This window comes from Aythya fuligula, chromosome 7, assembly GCF_009819795.1.
Source record: "Aythya fuligula isolate bAytFul2 chromosome 7, bAytFul2.pri, whole genome shotgun sequence".
NCBI lineage: Eukaryota > Metazoa > Chordata > Aves > Anseriformes > Anatidae > Aythya > Aythya fuligula.
Window position 1 is genome coordinate 34,758,360 of NC_045565.1, and position 20,327 is coordinate 34,778,686.

The 20,327-nt window shown below is 39.3% G+C and overlaps 1 protein-coding gene across 1 annotated transcript in view; it reads right to left on the reverse strand.

Moving 5' to 3' along the window:
- C7H10orf90 (chromosome 7 C10orf90 homolog) overlaps window positions 1-20,327 on the reverse strand; it is a 63,537-nt gene that overhangs the window by 11,900 nt on the left and 31,310 nt on the right. Inside the window, exons 3-6 of the mRNA XM_032191793.1 lie at window positions 17,815-18,892; window positions 3,782-4,069; window positions 1,650-1,843; window positions 537-738 (exon numbers count right to left, since the gene is read on the reverse strand). Coding sequence (XP_032047684.1) covers window positions 537-738; window positions 1,650-1,843; window positions 3,782-4,069; window positions 17,815-18,892 — 1,762 coding nt within the window. The remainder of the gene's footprint in view (window positions 1-536; window positions 739-1,649; window positions 1,844-3,781; window positions 4,070-17,814; window positions 18,893-20,327) is intronic.

Consider the following 20,327-nt stretch of genomic DNA (forward strand, 5'->3'; position numbering starts at 1 on the left):
GCTGCTGGATATTGAGGCTGTTTACCACAAGGGCAATAAAACAACCTAATCATTCAAATTAGGAAATCACAGAGTTTAGATGTGCTGATTTAGCAGCCATGCACACAGCTGCTGGGCAGACAAGACAAACTCACCTGCCGAGAAGAGCAGACTGGGTCTCCTACACCCAAACCCCACCTGTCCCCCTACCTGGGACTTCTCACCCCAGATCAGTCCTTCTGTGAGCTGTGGCAGGTAAAAAATGCCAATAATTGCTAATGTCTCTATAACGAGCAGCAACCTGCATCGTGCTGAATGTGACAATGACAAAACACCCCCAAGGAAGGATGCCATGGAGCACCCCATGTCCACTTATCCTGTCTCTGTGTTTCAGAGGATTTATTCTCTGAGCACCAGGACGTATGTTGGCACACCAGCAGGGTGAAACAGGAGCAGCAGGTCTCATGTTTTTTCACAGCATTAATACAGAAATACTATACACATGGCAAGGTTTCAAAAACAAGTAGAGAACCATTACTGGTCACAATTCAACTTACCGCTGAGCGGGTGAGGGATGGTGTATTGCTTTTTTTTGCTTGAGGCAGATGTTGAGGAAAGTTTGCGAACAAGAAGCGCTCCTTGGTTGCTTACAGGAGCATCATTCTGCTGGGCTTTCCTCTGCTGGACCATATGTTCCAGCTTCTTCAGCCTTTCTTGCGAACGGGAAATGAACTGAGGCTTGTGAATTTCTAGCGCTTCCTAAATGAAACAGAGAAAACACTTAACTTTAGAAAAAGGAAGGAAAAAAACAAAATGGTATTCATCTAAGTGGGTTCAGTAAGAGATTCCCCATGAAAATCATTGCTGGTCTGAATAAAGTTCATAAACTTCCAATCTGCTTTTGCTCTCTTTCACTGTTAGAAAGCTGCCTTAGCGTGTATATTTCCACATCAGACAAAGAATATTTATAGGAAAAAAAAAAATAAGAAGACATATCCAAAATGTTTTGAATTACACATTTTATAAGTTACCCGTATTCAAGTTCTTGACATTTTGCCTATTTCTTTGTCTCACCCCATCTCCAAAGCAGCTTGTCACTGACCGTTCACAAACTTTCCTGTTTACTTTGATTATCACGCAGATCCATTCATGGATGATCCAGAAAGAAAATGCTTTCCAGTCAAAGGCTGCTTCAGCATTTAGGAATGTTTCAGGGCAGAGGACAGGAGCAGAGGTTGCTCTTACATATGCACTGGACCAGAAGGAGGAAAACACTGGATCTGCTGATGTGGCTTTGTACCAACCTGGATCACAGCCATGCCCACGGCAGCTGCTGATGGCACTGGATGTCATGCAAAATTGGGAAAGTGCCCGTTTCAGGGTATGATTTCACAAGCACCTTTGGGACCCTTGTAAGCCCCCAATTTTTACAATTTTTATCATGGTTCTCCACGGAATAGCAGCTGGGACTTGCCCAACCAGGCAACCCAGCAAGTCTCGGCAAGTAATGAAAGCAAACAAACATCACCAGAAAGGAGAAAAATCAAGGACATGCCAACTTCTGCCCCCAGCCAGTTCCCAGCAGCAACACCATCCATGAGAAAATAAATAAATAAATAAAAATTCACTCCCCACATTAAGCCCACCCATAAAAACAATGAGTATTTTACCTTCAGTGTCAGTGGGGTGGGCAGTCTTCTGTCGGGCTCGGGGCTAACATCTGGCTGGGCGAGCGCGCTGCGGCTCTGGCGAGCGGCATCCAGGCGGCAAGGTGCAGACAGAGCTTCCCAGCTGGCTCCAGCCCGCTCCTCCTCCTCCTCATGCTCCTCCGCTTTGCCACTTGAACCACAAGATTCGTAATCACCTTCAAGAGATTTAAAAGTTCATTAAGAGTGCATGGTTAATTTTTTATTGGGTTCTCCACCTCATTAGACAGTGAGGGCAATTTCTGAAATAAGAATGCCAAGGTATTATTAATAGGCCTCATTAAGCAGAATAGATCAAATCTAATCATAGGTGCTACTCACTGCCCTGTGACACCCAGAGTATCTTTCACATTAAGCCAGGCACCGCATCGAGGCGTAATTACCCTGCTCTGATGCTTAGCTCCGTTTGATGGTAGTCACTTCCCAAAATCTTCGCTAATACGGTTACATTATGGAAAGCAGAGGCTATCACACTGCAGCTCACAGTTTATTTCAATTTATTGCATGTATCGCAGGAAATAACATAATGTTATAGATCTTAATCACGTATCATTTCTCTTTGACCACACGGAGGCTTTCATAAACCCTTCTCTTGTTTATTTCTTTGCTGATAATATGGTTTGCTTTCTGTCATTTCTATGTGTTCATTAGCCAGTTGAATGACTCCATGAAAAAACTAATAAACTAGGGCTTAATATACATTGTAGCACATTATTATGAAACCTGTCAATTCACAAAGTCCTGCATTAAGGAAAAAATAGTTGATTTTCTACTCTTAGGACTATGCTTTAATGCTCTCTTACTGATATTTCCTTCAAAAGTTAGGACCAAAAGATGGGATGTACTCAAAAATCAGACAGTTGACAAGATTCTCATTTAGAGAACAAAATTAAATGTAATCCAGAATAACAAATTAACTTCAGAAAAGGTCCATATGCAGTATTTTGAAAAGTCAAATTGGAATACTTCTTCCTTGCCAAATAATTTGATTTCTAGAACTAAATATCTGGGAATAAAGCCCATTACTGTTTTATTTCAATTTTTGGTTACAATAAACTTAAAATATTTTCCTCGCTATGACATATTGTACATATTATATTGTACTTTAAAAAAAAAATGTTAAAATGATCTGTTTTGGGTACATCTGCCTTATAAAAGCCTGAACTGTATTTCCTCCCTAATACTGCTCTTGTTAATATAATATTTTTTGGAAAAAAAAAAGAAAACTGAAACCTGTGAACATGAAATTAAAATTTTTAATAAGTAAAGATTTCAGAGGTGTCAATTAACTTTATCTTTAATAAATCTCCATGGATGCTTCACTTTCTTAAAACAAAGTCACATTAGGGTAGTGAAGTGGCATGATTTAACTTCCTGCACTGAGAGCAGAACATCGGTTTCACTTGCTTAAGTTGGTGTTATATTCTCTACCTTTATAGTCAATAATGAAAATGTTTTCCCTACCTGCTTACAAGAAAGAAATCTGTAAGAAAAAGGGATATATGACCATTGCAGCATTGTTAAGGTATAGTTAGAGTAAATTTCTTACAAATATATTGATACTAAAGCCAAATTCATCTACAGTATGATTCGGTTGTCTTCTGCAAAACTCTCTTATGCATGAGTTCTGCTACTCATCTCCATTTTAGCTATTTGTACAAATGTGGGAAATAAGACATACATATAGCTGTTGAATTAGAAGAAAATATTGGTTAAGTAGTGAAAGCTTGCTGATAAAAAAAGATTGCAGAGGTAAATGGTATCTAAACAAGGTTGTAAAAATAACCTTGGTTACGGTGTTTCTTGCTCAGACTGGGAGTGTTTGACTCTGCAGTTTTAATGTTTTTTCAAGATTTTCTTGAACCTACCTACAAAGTAAACCTATCTTTCTCATTTTCATTTTGTTTTCTATTAACCATAGCAATGTATACAGTTTGATTAGTTGATGGGATCTCTCACTAGATGACTCATACTCAGCACTTAAAGCTGGACAAAAATGGACTGAATTTCCATTATTTCACTTTTTTCTTTGAGACTGATCTCATCTTATTATTGAAACCATATTCCTAACAAGCACAGCAGGATTTGTACCTTACTTTTTAGGAGCTGGTTTTGCCTGTGAACATTTTCTTCCAAGAGGACTCTTGATGAAGTTTTTGTGTTGCACATACTTTTGGAGACAGACATTCTTGGTTTCAGGATGCCCTGTGCTTGGATCTCTTTGGGTATGGAGGTGTCCTTAGAGGGATCTTTGCTTTTCAATGAGCCACCAGCAGCAGTGGTTGTCCTTCTGGATGGTGTATCCAGAAGAGAGGCAGAAGCTGTTGTGCCTCTGATCGTGGTGGCGCACTGCTTCCTCTGGCTTCCAGACGACATTTGTGTTCCTGTGAAAAACAGGGGAAAAAAAAAAATCTATAGCATGAGAACTCTATTATTGTTTTCAGCCCTCTGTTCCTCATCATTTTGATTTCCAGCAAAACTGGAAACTGCTTTTAGCCATATATTTTAAAAGTTGTAACTGATACAAATATTATCATGACTGCCATGCAGCTGTACTGCAACAAAATGTTACTGATAGAAATAATCAGAGTATACTCTTCATAAAAATAAGCTTTCATTCTAAATAATGTATGTCCAATAGACAGTGTGGAAGGAGTCAAGAAAACCCTAATGCAAATGTATGCCATGTGGTTTTCCCTCGCCTCTTATTCACTTAAGAGAAAATTTTCAGATTGGTTAAACCTGGTCAAAATTATAATTATGGATCCAGTCATGGCTGTGATGAAAGCTAAGGTCCATGTGGGTTTGGGGTCAGGGTTTTAAGGTCTCCATAGTGGGATGCCTGCCTCAGAAGCATCACTCATCTCCAACATGTTAAGGTCCATGTTCTACCTCTCTACAAAGCCATGGCAGAAACCAGCAGCAAAAAGGTCCAATTTGTACAAGATTCACTTTCCCCTAAAATTGTTTTCACGTGAAGGCTGTTGCACAGCACCTGCAACTGCAGGACCTTGCCATGTCAAAAGCAACGGAGCGCTCTGCTACACAAACCTTGAAAAACAATTCAAACAGACCATCACTACAGCCTGCAAAACCCTAGTAAATGGAAAGTGTGGGTACATGAGCACATAGAAGTGACCATCTTAGGTAAAGTTCAGAAAGAAGAGGAAGTAATTACAAAGATATCAGGAAAGGGAATTTAAAAACTTGGGAACAGCATGGAAAGGGCATCAGGATCAGCCAGGGGGAGGAAAGACAGAAAGAGCAGATGGGAACTATTTTAGGTCCCTATAAACCACTCCCAGAGGTTCCTAAAAGGCAGACACCCACACAGCCACGAACACAGCATGACTCTGCTCTTGTTTTTTAATACTGTGCAAAAATTACTAATGGCTGTCCTAGTCACAGGCTGGCTGAAGATCTGAAGATTTACGTAGGTGGAAATGACTGATAGCTGTTAAAAGTTTGGTGAACTGAGGCAACTGGGAGAACTTGGAAGTGCAAGGTAAAACAAACAAACAAACAAAAACCCAACACAGGTGGTTTCAGTCCTAACCATAAAGACAAACACACCAGGCAGTGATTGTCCCATTTTTTACGTGGACATAAGACATTTTACAGAGTACTGGCATTTCATGACACTTTAAAAAGTGGCCACATAATTCCTCTCTCCTCTGACTCATTCCCAACAGCTGCCCCTCTCTAAACATTTCTTCCCTGTGTCTCAGATGAGGACAGAAGGAAGATTGCTGCTATCTTTGCCCTCTGATCCAACTGAAAAGAAGGGATGGAGTGGCACATTATGTTAAACCCTTCTTTATAGTCATTAGGTAAAATTAAATCCTGCAGTGAGGTGTGGGGTATTTTCAAGTCACTTTCCCAATACTTAATCTACTCCTAATTAGATGGGAAAAACGCTGCCACAAAAGGATGGTTTCCTACACACCTTAATGATCTGAATAACTCATGCTTTGTACTGATCTTCCTGTATTTTGGGGAAAATCAAAAACACTAAGGTACAGTTTCTAGCCTCTTCCTTAACAAGCAGAGCAGATTTTTTTTAACATAATTTCACATTTCTTTCTGTAAACTGAACTGTCAGTACAGGGAGGAGCCAGCTCCCCAGGGGAGTCTCTGGTGAGGAATCCCAGAAGGTCAGCATGGACAGAAAAAAGAACTTTTTTTCTAATTAAATTCATTGAGATGAACCACATCCTAAGAAATATCACATCCATACAGAAAATCTGGTCAAAGCAAGGCAGTGCACACAAAGCTCACATATTCTAATCTAGCAATCCAAGCTCTCCCACTTCTCTCTGGTATAACCAATTTTTCTCCTTGCTTTTCACACATTGCAAATATTTGCCTTCTCTTTTGTCAAACCCCATCTCTCTCCTCTCAGAGGAAAACAGTTTTGATGCAAATACTGTCAACAAACCAGGCAGACACAGTTTTGTACAGCCCCTCAGCTGGAGCTCATGCACATGCAGTGCTCTGCTCCCACAGTCCCTGACCGATCCTGTACCTGCGGTTACAAACTGTGTTTCTGCAAGTGTTTCATGACATACAGAGGGAAAAGACATTGAGACCGATTAATGGTGTCATGGGCATCAAAGAGTGTTTGTGGCAAGAGGTAGAAACAGGCAGCACAGTAGGAGAAGATGAAGAAAGCAGCAGGTAGCATTAAGTAACTGCAGAGCAGCAGAGAAGGAAGTCTTTTCACAAAAGCAGCCAAGACACTAGAATTAGGGGGGGTGGGAGGAAGGAGGGCAGCTCAGCCACAGAAAGAACTTGAATGGAAAACAGATTATCTCTTTAAATCATCTTTTAAATTAAAATAGTTTATTGGCCAGCAGAAAGCAGAGAGGAGACAAAAAGAAAGTGGGAAGCAGAAGAGTTCCTGCTCCTCCAAAGCAGCATCGCAGTAGGAGATCATTTGCCTTCATATCTAGAAATGGTCTGCACAGCAAATGCGTGTGTTGTGAAGCCAAACAGCTTCTTCACCAGACTGTCTTACTGCTCAGCAACCACCGCTGTGTTCCCAGTACCGGCTATTTGCTACTGCTAGGCATCGGTATCCAAAACTATCATCAGGGGGATGAGAACAGGCTGAAAGATGGCAAAAAAAATATTTGGGACCAGAGGTGTTAGAGGAGTCATCTCCTGGCCACCACTCCTCTGTAACATCTGAAAACATGGGTCAAAAAAACATTAAACAAATAAAATGGGCAAAAGAAAGAAGTGGTACCTGGAGCACTCATCCTCCATTTACCCCTAACTACCAGACCAGCTACTTGTGAATATTGGCTGCTGAGTGTAAGTACAGTAACCTTCAGAAACAGAGAAATTAAGCCCCAGGAACTTTCTAGTATATAGCTGAAGTGGAGACAGCCTTCCCTTCCACACTGCACCCTTTCTCCGCTAAAGGAAATGCCACCAGTGGCATTCTGCCCACAAGGTCTGGGGATTCCCTGCAAAGACATATCATTAGGACAGAAACAAAATACAGGTGTGAATGGAAACAGGAATGTGATCTGAAATTACAAAAAAACTAATGGCTGTTTCTTAGTATTTTATTGTAACACAAGGTTGTCTAAGAGTAATAAAAAAATAATAATAAATAAATCTTAAGAAATTCTGCTATAAGAACACTGCACCATTTCTGCATGAATATTGTCTACCTTAGACCTTATATTAGTATTATAACTAAATCTTAGTCATTAGATCAATTATTAGATACACAATAGGGTTTTCTGTTGTTGGTGGTGGTGTTTTTTGTTTTTTTTTGTAATTAATTAAGGTAATAAGAAAAGGTGCACCTTGTTCTTGTCTGACATTGAAGGCAACCAGAATAATAACAGAACCAACTTGGTAAAATCTTTCCTCTAACTCCCTCTTGAATTAACCTTTCAATTCAAAAGATACACCCAGGTGCAGTCAATCCCCAGGAAAACACAGCAAAGCAACACAGACATGGGCTCCGAAGACCAACTCTCTCATCCTCAAAGCAGCTGTCAATTACCTTAACTAACAAATGCAGATGCAAATGATATTCAGGGGAAGAAAAAAAGAAAAAGCAAAGGTACTGAAAGGTAAGATCACAGAATTTCACTCTGTACATTCAGGATCCATTTTTAATATGCCGTGTGGGGAATTAGGGCTGTTACTCTCATTAAGACTATCTGGAATCATATATCTAAATCCCCACGCAGCAAACTGGAAATATATATACCCCTCTGAGTATAGCTAGAATTGCAACTGGATGACTAGTAATATATATGTTTTTTCTATTATCCGAGCTGAAGAAAGACTTTAAAACTAATGAACAAAGACATGCAAGTGCAATGCCGTGGGAGATACAACAGAACAAAACTCGAAGAAAGGGAAAGCAGAATGACGCTGTCAGTAAAATTCAGTGAATAGGTATCCGAGTTGTAAAAGCTCAGCTGCCTATAGGAGAAAAAGTTAAGGAACAAAATCATAATTGAATCTGGAGAGAAGTCATTTTTGCCTCTGTGCGAGAACCAAAAAGACAACAGTTCAGTTCTTAAAGAATGACTTGAAAATCATGTGATGTTGGAGGAGTTAAAAATATTCTGTAAAACCAAGACTAGATTTTCAAATTTATTTATTTATTTATTTATTTTTGTCAAAGAATCCTTGATCTCTGAGTAAAATGACCATATTGTTTTACTGTAAAGTATCTTTTTACATTTTCCTCTCCTCCCTTCAGGGGGTTTTGCTAACAGGAAGTGACCTTGTATTAGAGCAGGTTAAGCTTGCCTTTCCTTGAAACATTGTCAATTCAGGCAATCATACACTTTTCCATTGTTACTACATTTTTTTTTCCTTTTTTTCACTTTACATCAGGATAAAGCAGCTTTTCATACTTTCGTATAACTCTCTTCCTTGTATTTCACTGTGGATTTCTGACAATTCACGACAAAATGCTTCTTTGAAATGGCCAAAGCTCATCTTAGCAGATGCACAGCACCACAAATCCTCCACGACCACCAAGTAAGCCTGACAAGACATGGCTGGGGAAGGAGACACACAGTGATGATTCCCTGTGTGTCTTTAATGACATCAAGCATCACCACTATAGGTAGGCTCTACATTATACATGATACACCAACTACTTTTTTTTTCTTTTTTTTTTTTTCTATTAGTAAAACTCCCATGCCCTGGGCTGCTGAGCTCTCCCAGACCTCTGTAATGGAAGCTGACAATGCCAATACCTCAAGCAGACAGGGTCAGCGATTAATATACCTTAAATGTAAGAAACTTCTACCGTTTTGGAGATTTAGACCCAGGCCTGCATAGGCGTAGGTTGTATGAGCAGTGATGCAAAATCCAAACCAAGACTGCAGCCTACTGATGACAAAGACTGATGACTCAATTCCTATCATGCACCAAGCATTACCATTGCTAAGCCATACGGTCTTATAAGTAAACAGACTGCATCATCTCAACAGGCTGGTAACACAGAAAAATGGAAACACTGAGAGCAGTGACAATATTATTAGTTATTTCAGGGTTTGTCAAGGCATGGAAGATAGGAAGGATAATTTATCGTTCAGATCACAGCTGAGGAAAGGACATTGCTTTTAATCAGTCAACAAGCTACAGTCAGCAAGGAATGCTACAAAATTCAGACATTTTTACTAAAATTTCTGCTGATCAGCAGCGAGACCTATGCCCCAAACTGCTTTTTGATGTTTGTCAAATGGCTTGTTTGTAAGAGGCAGTGTCAGGACTGTTCAGCATTAACATCCATGGAAACTATCCATGTTGCAAAAAAAATCCTGACAAAAATGTAGCCCTGCCTGTGCTCCCTAATCAAAATGTAATACTTAACAAGGTCTACTTTCCAATAGAGAGCTGAGGCTGGATCCTGAAAAACAGGGTTTGGCCACGTCCTCAGCTCCAGTTCTGGAGCTGTCATGACCGAAAGGCAAAACAACTTTGCAAGCTTAACCAAAGAGAATCAGCCACGCTGCTACTCCCTGTGAAGATGTCATTGTACCTGTGTTAATGCTTCTTCAAACAACCCTGCCCAGCAAGGATAAGGCTTCATTATCTCAGCTATATCAGTAACACCTCAAGCTAAAAGGCTAGATTAAAAAATTATCACAAAAAAAAAAAAAAAAAAAAAAAAAAAAACTTTTTTTTTTTCCTTTCCTATTTATTTGCTTTGGATTTTAAAATGATGTTGACAGCTGTGGACACATTTCTAAGAAGGAATATGTTGTCTTTTTTGTAAAAGCTAATATTTCATTATAGAAAGTTGCAATCATTTAAAAGGGAAAGCTTATCAAGTGTACCTAAGGGCTATTAAGCTTCAAACCTATAATCAGTCCAAAGTAGGAAGAGCTTCTTGATGTCAAAAAGCAGCTTGTTTACAGAAGGCTTTTGGCAAAATTAGAGTGGAGTCCAACCCTTGGCTTCAGAGCAAACAATCTCATAATGCGCTTAATCAACGGCACCTAGCAATAAGTCTCTTTGTGGTGACTTCCAATTTATTTTCTCAAAACACTTTGCAAATAATTCACTGATCTTCTCTCTCGGTGTTAAATAAGCAGACGCCACTTTAAATATGGAGCTAATACCTAGCGATGTGGTGTTTAGGACAGGATGTGATGCACTGATTCCTACGGCGCATGGAGAGGCTTGGTGGAACAAGAGCGTAATTTGTAATGACTACAGCAGCCAAAAGGAAACGCTCCTGCCTGGCACCTGCAGGAGATCATCTTACACTCTGACTCATGAGCGTGTGCGATTGCTGCAGAATATTTCAGTGGTCAGGAAATAATCCACCCACATTATTTGATTCGACTGCCTGCACCAGTGCATTACCAATATCCAGCTAGTCAAGAATCGCATTTGTATATTTTGTTAGCATTTTTCCCCTTTGATTCCTATGTGCTGGGACAGCATAAAAGGAAAAATATTCCCTTTTCATTAAACTTTTCGTAGAATCATAGAATATCCTGAGATGGAAGGGACCCACAACAATCACTGAGTCCAGCTCCTGAAACCTTTTATAACTTGGAAGTTGGTCAAGCACCTGATAATTATTTTCTCACTGATGCAAGTTGATCTTAGATTTTAGAGTCATACCTTTAATCATCATTTTTCTTGTCATGCATTTTGGCCATGCTACACCAAAGCCGTGTCTTTAACAAGCCAAGGACTTCCTGGTCCTTAGACAGAGAGGATCTCTGTTCATATTATTAACAATCAGATGAATGGCTATTGAAAAAACTTCAAAACTCACTGCTGTACTTATGAGACATTCTCTGTAACACCTGCATAACAAAATCTCAGAGTTGGATGTCCATGCTTGCATTTTAAGGATGTCATCTTAGAAGCTATCGCGTGCTGTTCTAGTGATTCAAGAAGTAATCTGATGCAGTGTGACTTTTTAAAAAAATATCATTCTGATTTAAAACACTTAAGTGGTGATTTGCAGAGTGAGAAATGCATTGACCACTTGGTATTCTCATCATGTCTAAGACACCTAGTTGTTCAGCTCTTTCTGATAATTTACCACAGCCAGACTGAGCCAAGTATTCATTTTGCAGACTGCAGAAGAGTTGCTCCTACATTAAACCAAGAATGAAGAAGGGGAAAATTAGGCCCTTTACTCTAGTGGCATAACGCAGTCACTGAATACACATAGCCCTTCTCTTTCTTTTAATCATTATTTTATTTATTTTAGTATCTACTGCTTTCCTGAGTGTTGACAAGTGACTTGCCCCCTCCAGATCCTTTCACTTCAAATTGTTTTTGCCAACTCTGGCAGGCCAACATAGAAATGGTTTCTTCTCACCTACTCTGAACAAGATGGAGAACAACAGAAAAATGAAATCTTTAACTTTCACATACCAAAACCAGGAGGGCTTAACTTTACTTTGGGTCTTCAGCAGACAATATGATTGTCTTGGGGAAAATAATGCTAACTCAGCAGGTTTGTTTCTGGAAATTCTGTCCATGATATCATTACAGACATATAATAACCAACCCCAAAGTTCCATGGCTGCTTGTTGCCTGAAACTGCAGAGAAATCGTTAAAGAAATTGCCACATAGAAAACTATGAGTTCACTAATCACAGCCAGGGGCACTGTGACATCTAATGAACCACCACTGAAGCACCAGTCCTGTCACTGGAAGCCAGTATCCATACAACGGGACACAAGGCCACATCATTCTTATGAGTCCCTGAGTTTTTTCTCTTTAAATAAGTAGAGTAAGAAGAAATGCCCCACAACACTGTTCTCTAGTTTTTCCTGTTAGACCCAATGAGCCTCCTCACCCCTTCCTTTGTCAAACCAAAGGATGGGCAACTGGCAGTCAGTGTTTGAAACGAGGACCAAAGCTCAAAGGTTCACTCTGTAGAAGTGAAAAGGCCCTCCTGAGAATAGGAGACATCATTCTAAATAGGGATTAAAAAGCTCCAAGATAAGGAGGCACCACTGCTATTGCCCATCACACAGGTTGGGGTCTGTGTTGAAGGGTGGGAGCATCTTCTAGAGTCACTCATAACTGAGGGCTGCAATTCCTCACTGAGTTTTCAACATCTATAAGGACGAGTCTTCAGCTTCTCAGCGTCTGATACAGTACACGAAGGTCACATTGCAGCGTGACAAAGATCCAATGACACAAAACGTCTAGACTAAAGAAAATTGACAACCTCCTCAATTTTAAATTTATACCAGATGAAGTGAAACATCAAAGGAGACCCTTCTAATAGGCTTTTTGGCATGTGGTGCTTTGTTCTTAACAAGTCAGCACCAGCTGCTATGTCCATAATGCCAAGTCAGTAATGTCCCTGGCCAGATTCTCGGCTGATGTAAATCAGCGTAGCTCCTCTGAAAGCAGATATTTCTATTGGTAGACATCAGCCAAAGATCTGACTCCTCATGTTTAGCAGGTGCATGCTAAAGTAAAATCTTCTGTGACATATTTCACATTTCTCCTGTCTTCGCCATCACTACTGCTCTACACATTCTCGGGCTGGAGAGTTAATTAGCATCAGCTGTAGGTACTCAAGTTTCTGTACAATAAATTCCATACTGTAAGGAACAACTTTCCTCTAATTATATCTTGTTTATATATAATACATATTTATGTGTACATATATACAGATGGGAATGCACTAACCTTGTATTCTAGGCTATTATGTGGTGACTTCCCATAAGCAGAAAGTCAGGTGAGAACATCAGGTAGGCCACATTCATTCATTGCAACGTTTCAACTGCTATTTAATAGTTGAAAGTAAACACTACTAATACTCTTGATTTTTAAGATTTCGTACTGATTTCCATTAGTATATATTAGTTCAAAGGTGACCTCCAAATATTTGCCTGATATACAAACGTCTCAAATACCAGAAGCTTTCAATATATTTTTAAAACTAAAACATTCTGTTTTGCAGATAGCAGCATATTGAAATCCCACAGCACCTCCTGTTTTGATTTTACTCCAATATAAGTATCAATACATATATATGTAACTATGAACACTATATTAAAAAAAAAAATACACTCTTGAAACAAATTAATATTTAGTTATTTCCTCCTTAGCAAACATCCTGCTAGATTCAGCACTTGTTATGAAACTCTTCTTTAAGAGGAAACAGAAATCTATAACCATCTGGGTTGTCCAACACCCCAAAATGCCAGATCCCAGTTTTCCCTATAAGCTGTCTTCTATTGCTTTAATTAAGTAAATTATTCTTTCAAGTTACCTAATATTCTCTTTGGGAAAAGAATATAAGCAACTACACTACTAGCTCACCCTTCTGTCTCATTCACTGATTTAAATGTACTTTCCGCCTCCTGAGTGCTGCCGGCTACCACTATTTTCCATTCCTGAATTCTGCAGGAGAAGGGGTGCTGGTAGGGCAGCCCCCCCGAGACTCCCCCATGCCCAGCACATGCTGCCGCCCCCACCCACAGTCACAACCGTCCCCATTGCATCACATTCAGCTCCAAACGCTGACTCATGAGCACATCATAATCCTCATGCCCCACTTTCAGCTATCTTACGAGCAAGGTGAGCGCTGCATCCTCCATGCTCTCCAGAGCTGAGCATACGCTGTGACAGCCCGTGCAGCACCCACCACCTCAACTGGATTTAAATTTCTCTCCATCACAGCTATTTTTCCTTAATAACACTACCTGGCAGTTCTGGGCACATCAACAAAAGAAAAACACAGGTGTAGACATTATAAGAGCTGAAGTGCTAGCAGAAATAACCTATAATAAAACTTTGTTTATAACAAAGCTGAGGTTTGTGAAGGTGCTCAGGCATCAAGACATTTATGATGATCTAAGCTTAAACAGATAAATTCAGATGTTGGCTATGTAAGATTTATAAAAGTGATGATTTTGTCTAATCAAGAGGTTAAAACGAATGTAAACGTGCCCTTTTTCCTTCTCCTTGCTCCTTTTTAATAATTCAGCATAGCATCAAGTAGGTAATATATCATAAAAGATGGATGTAAAGCCAGATATTCTTGTGGAATATATTCTTCATGAAGGGTAGGTGAGAAATTAAGTTTAAAAATGCTCCCGTCTTCAACAGAAACAAGACTAATCTCTTCATTTTTAACTTACCTTGTATTTATGAGACATTAGCTACAGACAGTAAAGGAAATTGCTGCATTGACTTAAAAGCAGCGTTAGCAAGTTCTGACAGCTTGTTAGAAGTAGTGATTGAAGGCCAGCTGATCCACATCGACTGCCTGTGACAAGGTCCTCACAGAGCCTGGCCCATGCTTATGTTGGCTGTATCTCTCTGAGTTGGTTCCTGTGGTTCTCAGTGGGGACATTTCTCATTAGAGGTCAGATGTGCCCCTTATGCTCCCCACAAGATTTAGATGCTGACCACTCATTTAAAGTGAATGCAATTACCTCCTACTTCTCTATGCCCTCCCACAGCTGAAGACTGACTTCACACGCAACCTGGATTTTCCAGCACTTAAGAGTCCAATTTCTTGCTGGCTAATGGAAGTGAAGCACCAAAAGCAGTGGAGCCAGTAGATGACGCAGTCCATAGTGATGAAGTCACAAAGTTATAATCCGTCCTTGGGATGATATAACACAAGGCATGGCTTTGAATGCTAACTAAGACTGAGAGTTTGGGATTTCTAGGTATAATTACCAACCATGAGCAGAGCCCAGGATTTACATTTCATAATATGCCTAAAATATCCTTCTGATATACGGTAAGATGTGGAAATATATACCTCTGGAGATTATCTGGCCCAACCTCCTGCTGAAAGAAGGGCCTTAGGTTAGGTTATCCAGGTCCATGTAAAGCCAAGTCTTGAACATTTGGATTTCAACATGAAATAGTATGAGTAATACTATAAGGAGAGTTGTCATTACTTTAGTGAAGTCACAAGAAAAATTAGGAAAAGGCACTCCAAAGAGACCATGACAACCAGCCAGCACCATAGGAAACAGCAAAGCTAGCCCCTGTGAAACAGAAGTATGGGGGTGCTCATTCCTCTTCAGGTACTAGTAAGACAGCCTATACATCCTGGAAACTGCATTTGCAGATTTCATACAGAAAAGTCTATTTTTCTATTTTTTTGGCCATGGTGATATGATTACCGCTTGAATTTCTGCTGGCAGGAAGCTATTGCCTACAGCTGCAAACTAATATAAACTCAAACTTTCTGGGTCATCAGAAATGTGATGGACAAAGAGCTCTCTGCGGTTCCTTCATCCGTAAGATAATTACATTAAAGTATTAACATGGTGTCAAAAGTTGTTTGTTGCCTCTTCTTTGCTAGTTCTTCTTTCTTCTTAAACATTTCATTTCACAGAAACTTAATTGCATAAACATATAATCGACCTTAACATGAATGGATTTGAAATAGTAAACGTTGGAGGAAAAAGTACCTAAAAAGTACCTGGGAGTCTGTGGTGGTATAAGGGACTTTGCTGATGGGGCAGTTGTCACTTTGCTGTGCTTGTAAAGCAGCATCATGCTATACAGGTCTTGCAGTTTTGAGCTGTATACGCAGAAATGCCAAATCACAAAGCAAGAAAGTAAGTTTCCCATTACAGCTTTTATGCCTTTAGATAATTAAAACTAGTCTAGAAAAAAAAATAATATATATATATATATAAAAAAATAATAATAAAAATAAAATAAAAATAAAAATAAACAAAATCTGTAGGACCATACCAGATTTACACCAGAAAAGAATATTGGACCTAACAGATCCCTCTCTCACTTCCTTGTTTTTTCAAACTAAGGAGAACTCAGCTTTTCATTTTCTCCCAGGTTAACATTGTACCAAATGCCTTTCATTTTAATGTGCAGTGTGGATGTCTCATGAATTTAACTGAGTTTCTCATGATCTGTCACATTTAATGGCTGACAGCTATGCAAGAGCTCATTACTTTGGGAATCCTGGTGAGAAAGGCTGTTCTTTTGAAGCATTATACTGGCTGTTTATACAAATTTCACACAGGAAAGTTGTAGTAAGCTGATAAACACCTTCTTATATACTACAAAAGGTCTGATCAAGAGAAGCATATATCTTTACATTCTACATTATTGCTTACACAAATGGTGGAAGCAGTTAAGAAGGTAACACTTCCCATATTTATTTACACCTGTATTCTTGTGTACACAAATGGTGGAAGTTGTCTTTCAAAAAACCAGTATTTCTCAGCCAGTTACCTCACTTATTTCCTTTTTTTTTCCATAAAACTGGCAAACCACAAGCAATCTTCTGTTTCACTTTCTAGTTACTTCTAGTAAAAGTGATCCTTTTACAGTGACCACTGTATAACCAAGCCCATGACAAATTTCAATATTATTCTAATCCTTGTTTCTGTGATGCATCACAGGGAGACTTTGGGTGCTGCTGAACAAAGCCTTGAATACATAGTAGTGCCTATGAAAATTTCAGAAGGGCATAGTTACTTTAAATGAAGCTGCTATACAATAAAGTTTCTCCATGGAAGACCCTGAACATACTGATAATTTTCTTTAGTGTTAAAACAGGAGGCCTCTGAATAAAGCAGTGTCTTCTTGCTATTTATTTCTTGATAATTGCAAGAGCAGCAAGTGCAGAAGTAACAGCAAGGTGAAAAGGAATTGCAGGGTCCAGGTTTTATACCTCGTTCCAGCCCATCAGACAGCATGCAACTCCTTATCTTTCTTTCTCTCTCTCTCTCTCTTTTTTTTTTTTTTTTTCCATTTATAAGCTGGTAGGATGTGGGTACAAATGAAATTTAGGAGATGGCTTATGCTCACAGACTGGCCCTTAGATGAAAAAGGGATGTGTAAGTACAAGGTAATTGCAATTAATTGTAGCCCAAGGTCGCAGGATACACAGGGGGTAAGTTTCAATCTTAGTGCCTTTGGTAAAAAGCAGACTCATTGACATTCTTCCCATCCACGCTCCCTTTCTGGTGAGTCAATAAACTCAGCTGTGGTTATTCAAGTGCACTGTAAAATAGCTGCTGCAGTCCAGTGCAGCAGGAGCTATACCACTCTGGGCACAAAGCAATCCCCACGGTATCTTTCCCTTTCCTGAGAGCAACACTGCGAAGAAAATTTTATGTTTGCAAAATGCTTGGAGAGATATAGAACAAATGTGGTAAAGATTTGCAAAACATTTACCTGGAGCCATCACTTACAAACACCTAGGCTTATTACTATGGCCTTCTAAATAAATTCCAAAAGCAATATCATTTTGAGTTGTAAGGAGCACAAAACCAAGTTCAGCACAGCAACCTCATTCTTAATCTCACATCTTGAAATCCAGCCCTTCCAGAAAGACAATTATTTTGGGGGCTAAGCGCTTGCATGTTGCTGAGAGAAAAATAAATAAATTACACTTATAAATGGTTAAAATAGAGGTTTCATGCTGACAACACAGGCAGAGTTTTCTCTGTCATCTGGTGAACAGCATGCATCACTAGCATGGCAAATATATTCATAGTAGTCCTGGAACTGAAAATGTCTGGGTTGTGCTCTGACTCAGCATGCCTTTGCAGAAGCAGATTACTGTTATCTGCTCACGTAAAATCATTGTGGTGGGTCTGTTCCAGCCTGAACCTCTGCTCCACTGGACTGAGGTTTATGGAAATTACTTACCTGCCTCATCACTGGAATTAGGAAGATGGAAAGAAAATGTAGCGTGATAGCTGCCAGACTGCTTATCGTCATGTTGCTTTGTTGTTATGGTATTAGGTCCTTTGGGTATATCAAACGCTCGAAGTTCAGAGGCACAGACACTTTTCAAAGGGTATTTAGTACCCAAATGGCCCTCATTTGTTGTCTGTTTATTAATTACATTATTTTCTGTTAAACCTGCACTCCAGTTTGTTCTGAGTGGAGCCTTGTTTTCTCTTAGGAGCTTTGTCTGAAGCATCTCCTCTATTGGCTCTCCATTAGCTATGCCATCTACTCCATCTGCTGTTAATCTAGACGAACTACAGTTTATACTGAAGGACAATGTCGATCTATGCATTTTTTGGCATTTAATTCGAGGCTGGACAAGGCACACATTGAGTGACTTGTCTATGTAATAGATAGTATTTGGACACTGCTGAGAAACCTGAATGTGGACAGATGAGATGAACGAAGGCAGTACTTTCTCTCTCCCATCTCTGCTTTGAAGACCCACACCCTTCTCCTTGTTTCTGTGGTTGGAAAACCTCTCACGCAGCTCTTCACCTGATTTTGAGCAACATTCAGATGCCCTTGATGGAGTCACATTTTGGTTTGCTTGGCCAGGTGGAGGCCAGTGGTGGAGGTCAACAGGGACCTTGCTCAACGTGAGGGATGCAGCATGGGGCTCTGGCACGGCCCTGGATCTCCATGCTGGGTCACTGGAGCCCGCAGCAACACGTCTGGCTGTAATAGTTATGGAGGCAAACCCTTTCCACTGGTTCTGACGTTGTTTTTCATTTGTGGTGGGAGAGTCCAGCAAAGAGGTGGTGTCATCTAAGGATGCCTGAATTTCTAATCTGCTGGGAAGTACCATAAAGGCACTGTTAATGTTGACCAAATCATGGTTAGCCAAAGATTGCTTCAGGTGATAAGCACTGGGCTGTGGGATTGCAGACTGCATCAGCAAAGCAGACCAATTTTCTTTTGATTTATTCTCATCAATCATCTGTGAAATGACTATTGGTGAAATCAATTTTGTACTTGTTGATGACAGAGATTCCTGCAAATGAAAAGATCCAAATTATCAACATATTCTATCATAACATATCTAACTATTTCTCATCTACCATATAGTACCATTGTTCAAAATATCTTGTTAACTTTCTATTCATATTAGGTTTTCTCTCCTCTCATTATTAAAATACAAACTCAAGAAATCAGCTCTGAATTGTCTGTGAGGTTTCATTCATCCAATGTAAAATATATATATATATATATATTAGTTCATATATATATATAGTTCATATATATATATATATTAGTTCATATATATTAGTTCATATATATTAGTTCATATATATATATATATTAGTTCATATATATATAGTTCATATATATATGAACTAAAAAGGTCCATATTAGTTCATATATATTAGTTCATATATATATATATATTAGTTCATATATATATAGTTCATATATATATGAACTAAAAAGGTCCATGTGTGTCATCATGTACTGGAGAGAGCACATGGCATCAGGGTCATAGCTTCTCTACAACCTCACTGGTTAAAAGCGTGGAAAAGCTTCTCCTTGATCCCTTCACAAAAGTGATATAATTTCCTACAAGGACTACAAGTGCTATTTTAATTCATCAGTTCCTTCTTGCTTGTCATTACTTGTTGACACCTATTAACTGTAAAACCACATATGTCCAAGTTTGACTGACAGTGGCCCAAGTCCATGTGTCTGACCATGACAGTAAACATCTTGATAGACCATACATTACTTCACTTGATGTGACAAAAGGGGTGCTTGTATGTTAAAGATATCTAACAGAGAGTAAACCTGAGCTTAAAATCTCCTGTCGTTATCCACAAAGCTGGTCATATAGGTCACATGCAATAAAGCATCTCTTTGGTGCTGTAAATTGGCTGATTAGATTGCTCCCGACTCATGTTCCTAGATCTCCTGATCCTGACAGAAAACAAAACAAAACAAAACAAAACAAAACACTGAATTGTCATTCAGAAATCTGAGGATTTGCTCCATAATGAAAGCTCATTCAAGTTTGTTCAGGGTTCAGGTGCCATTTGCTGGCCTGGACTGCTCCTGCTTATTGTGCATTCATCTCAGATCATATCTGAGCATCTACATCATCTGCTAATCAATGCCAGTGCTTAACAAGTATTTCACCCTGCACTGAAGCCCAAGAGGAAAACCATTGCCGAGCTCCTGTCCCCCATGTCTGGAAATAACACAGAATAATGTCTCCTTTGTAGCTCTTGGGAAGGCTGATTTGGGAACCCAAATATGTAGAGTTAGATTAAGAGTTTATTAACGAGGTGAAATGTCAGGTAAATTTTATCAACCCTTTAAACCAGCTGCCTGTGGTTTTGACAATTCAATAATTTCACAGCCCTAGGGAAAGCATTTTCTTCCTTCTTTGTTTCTTTCATGGCTTGTAACAATATTTGCCTTATATTTTCAGCACT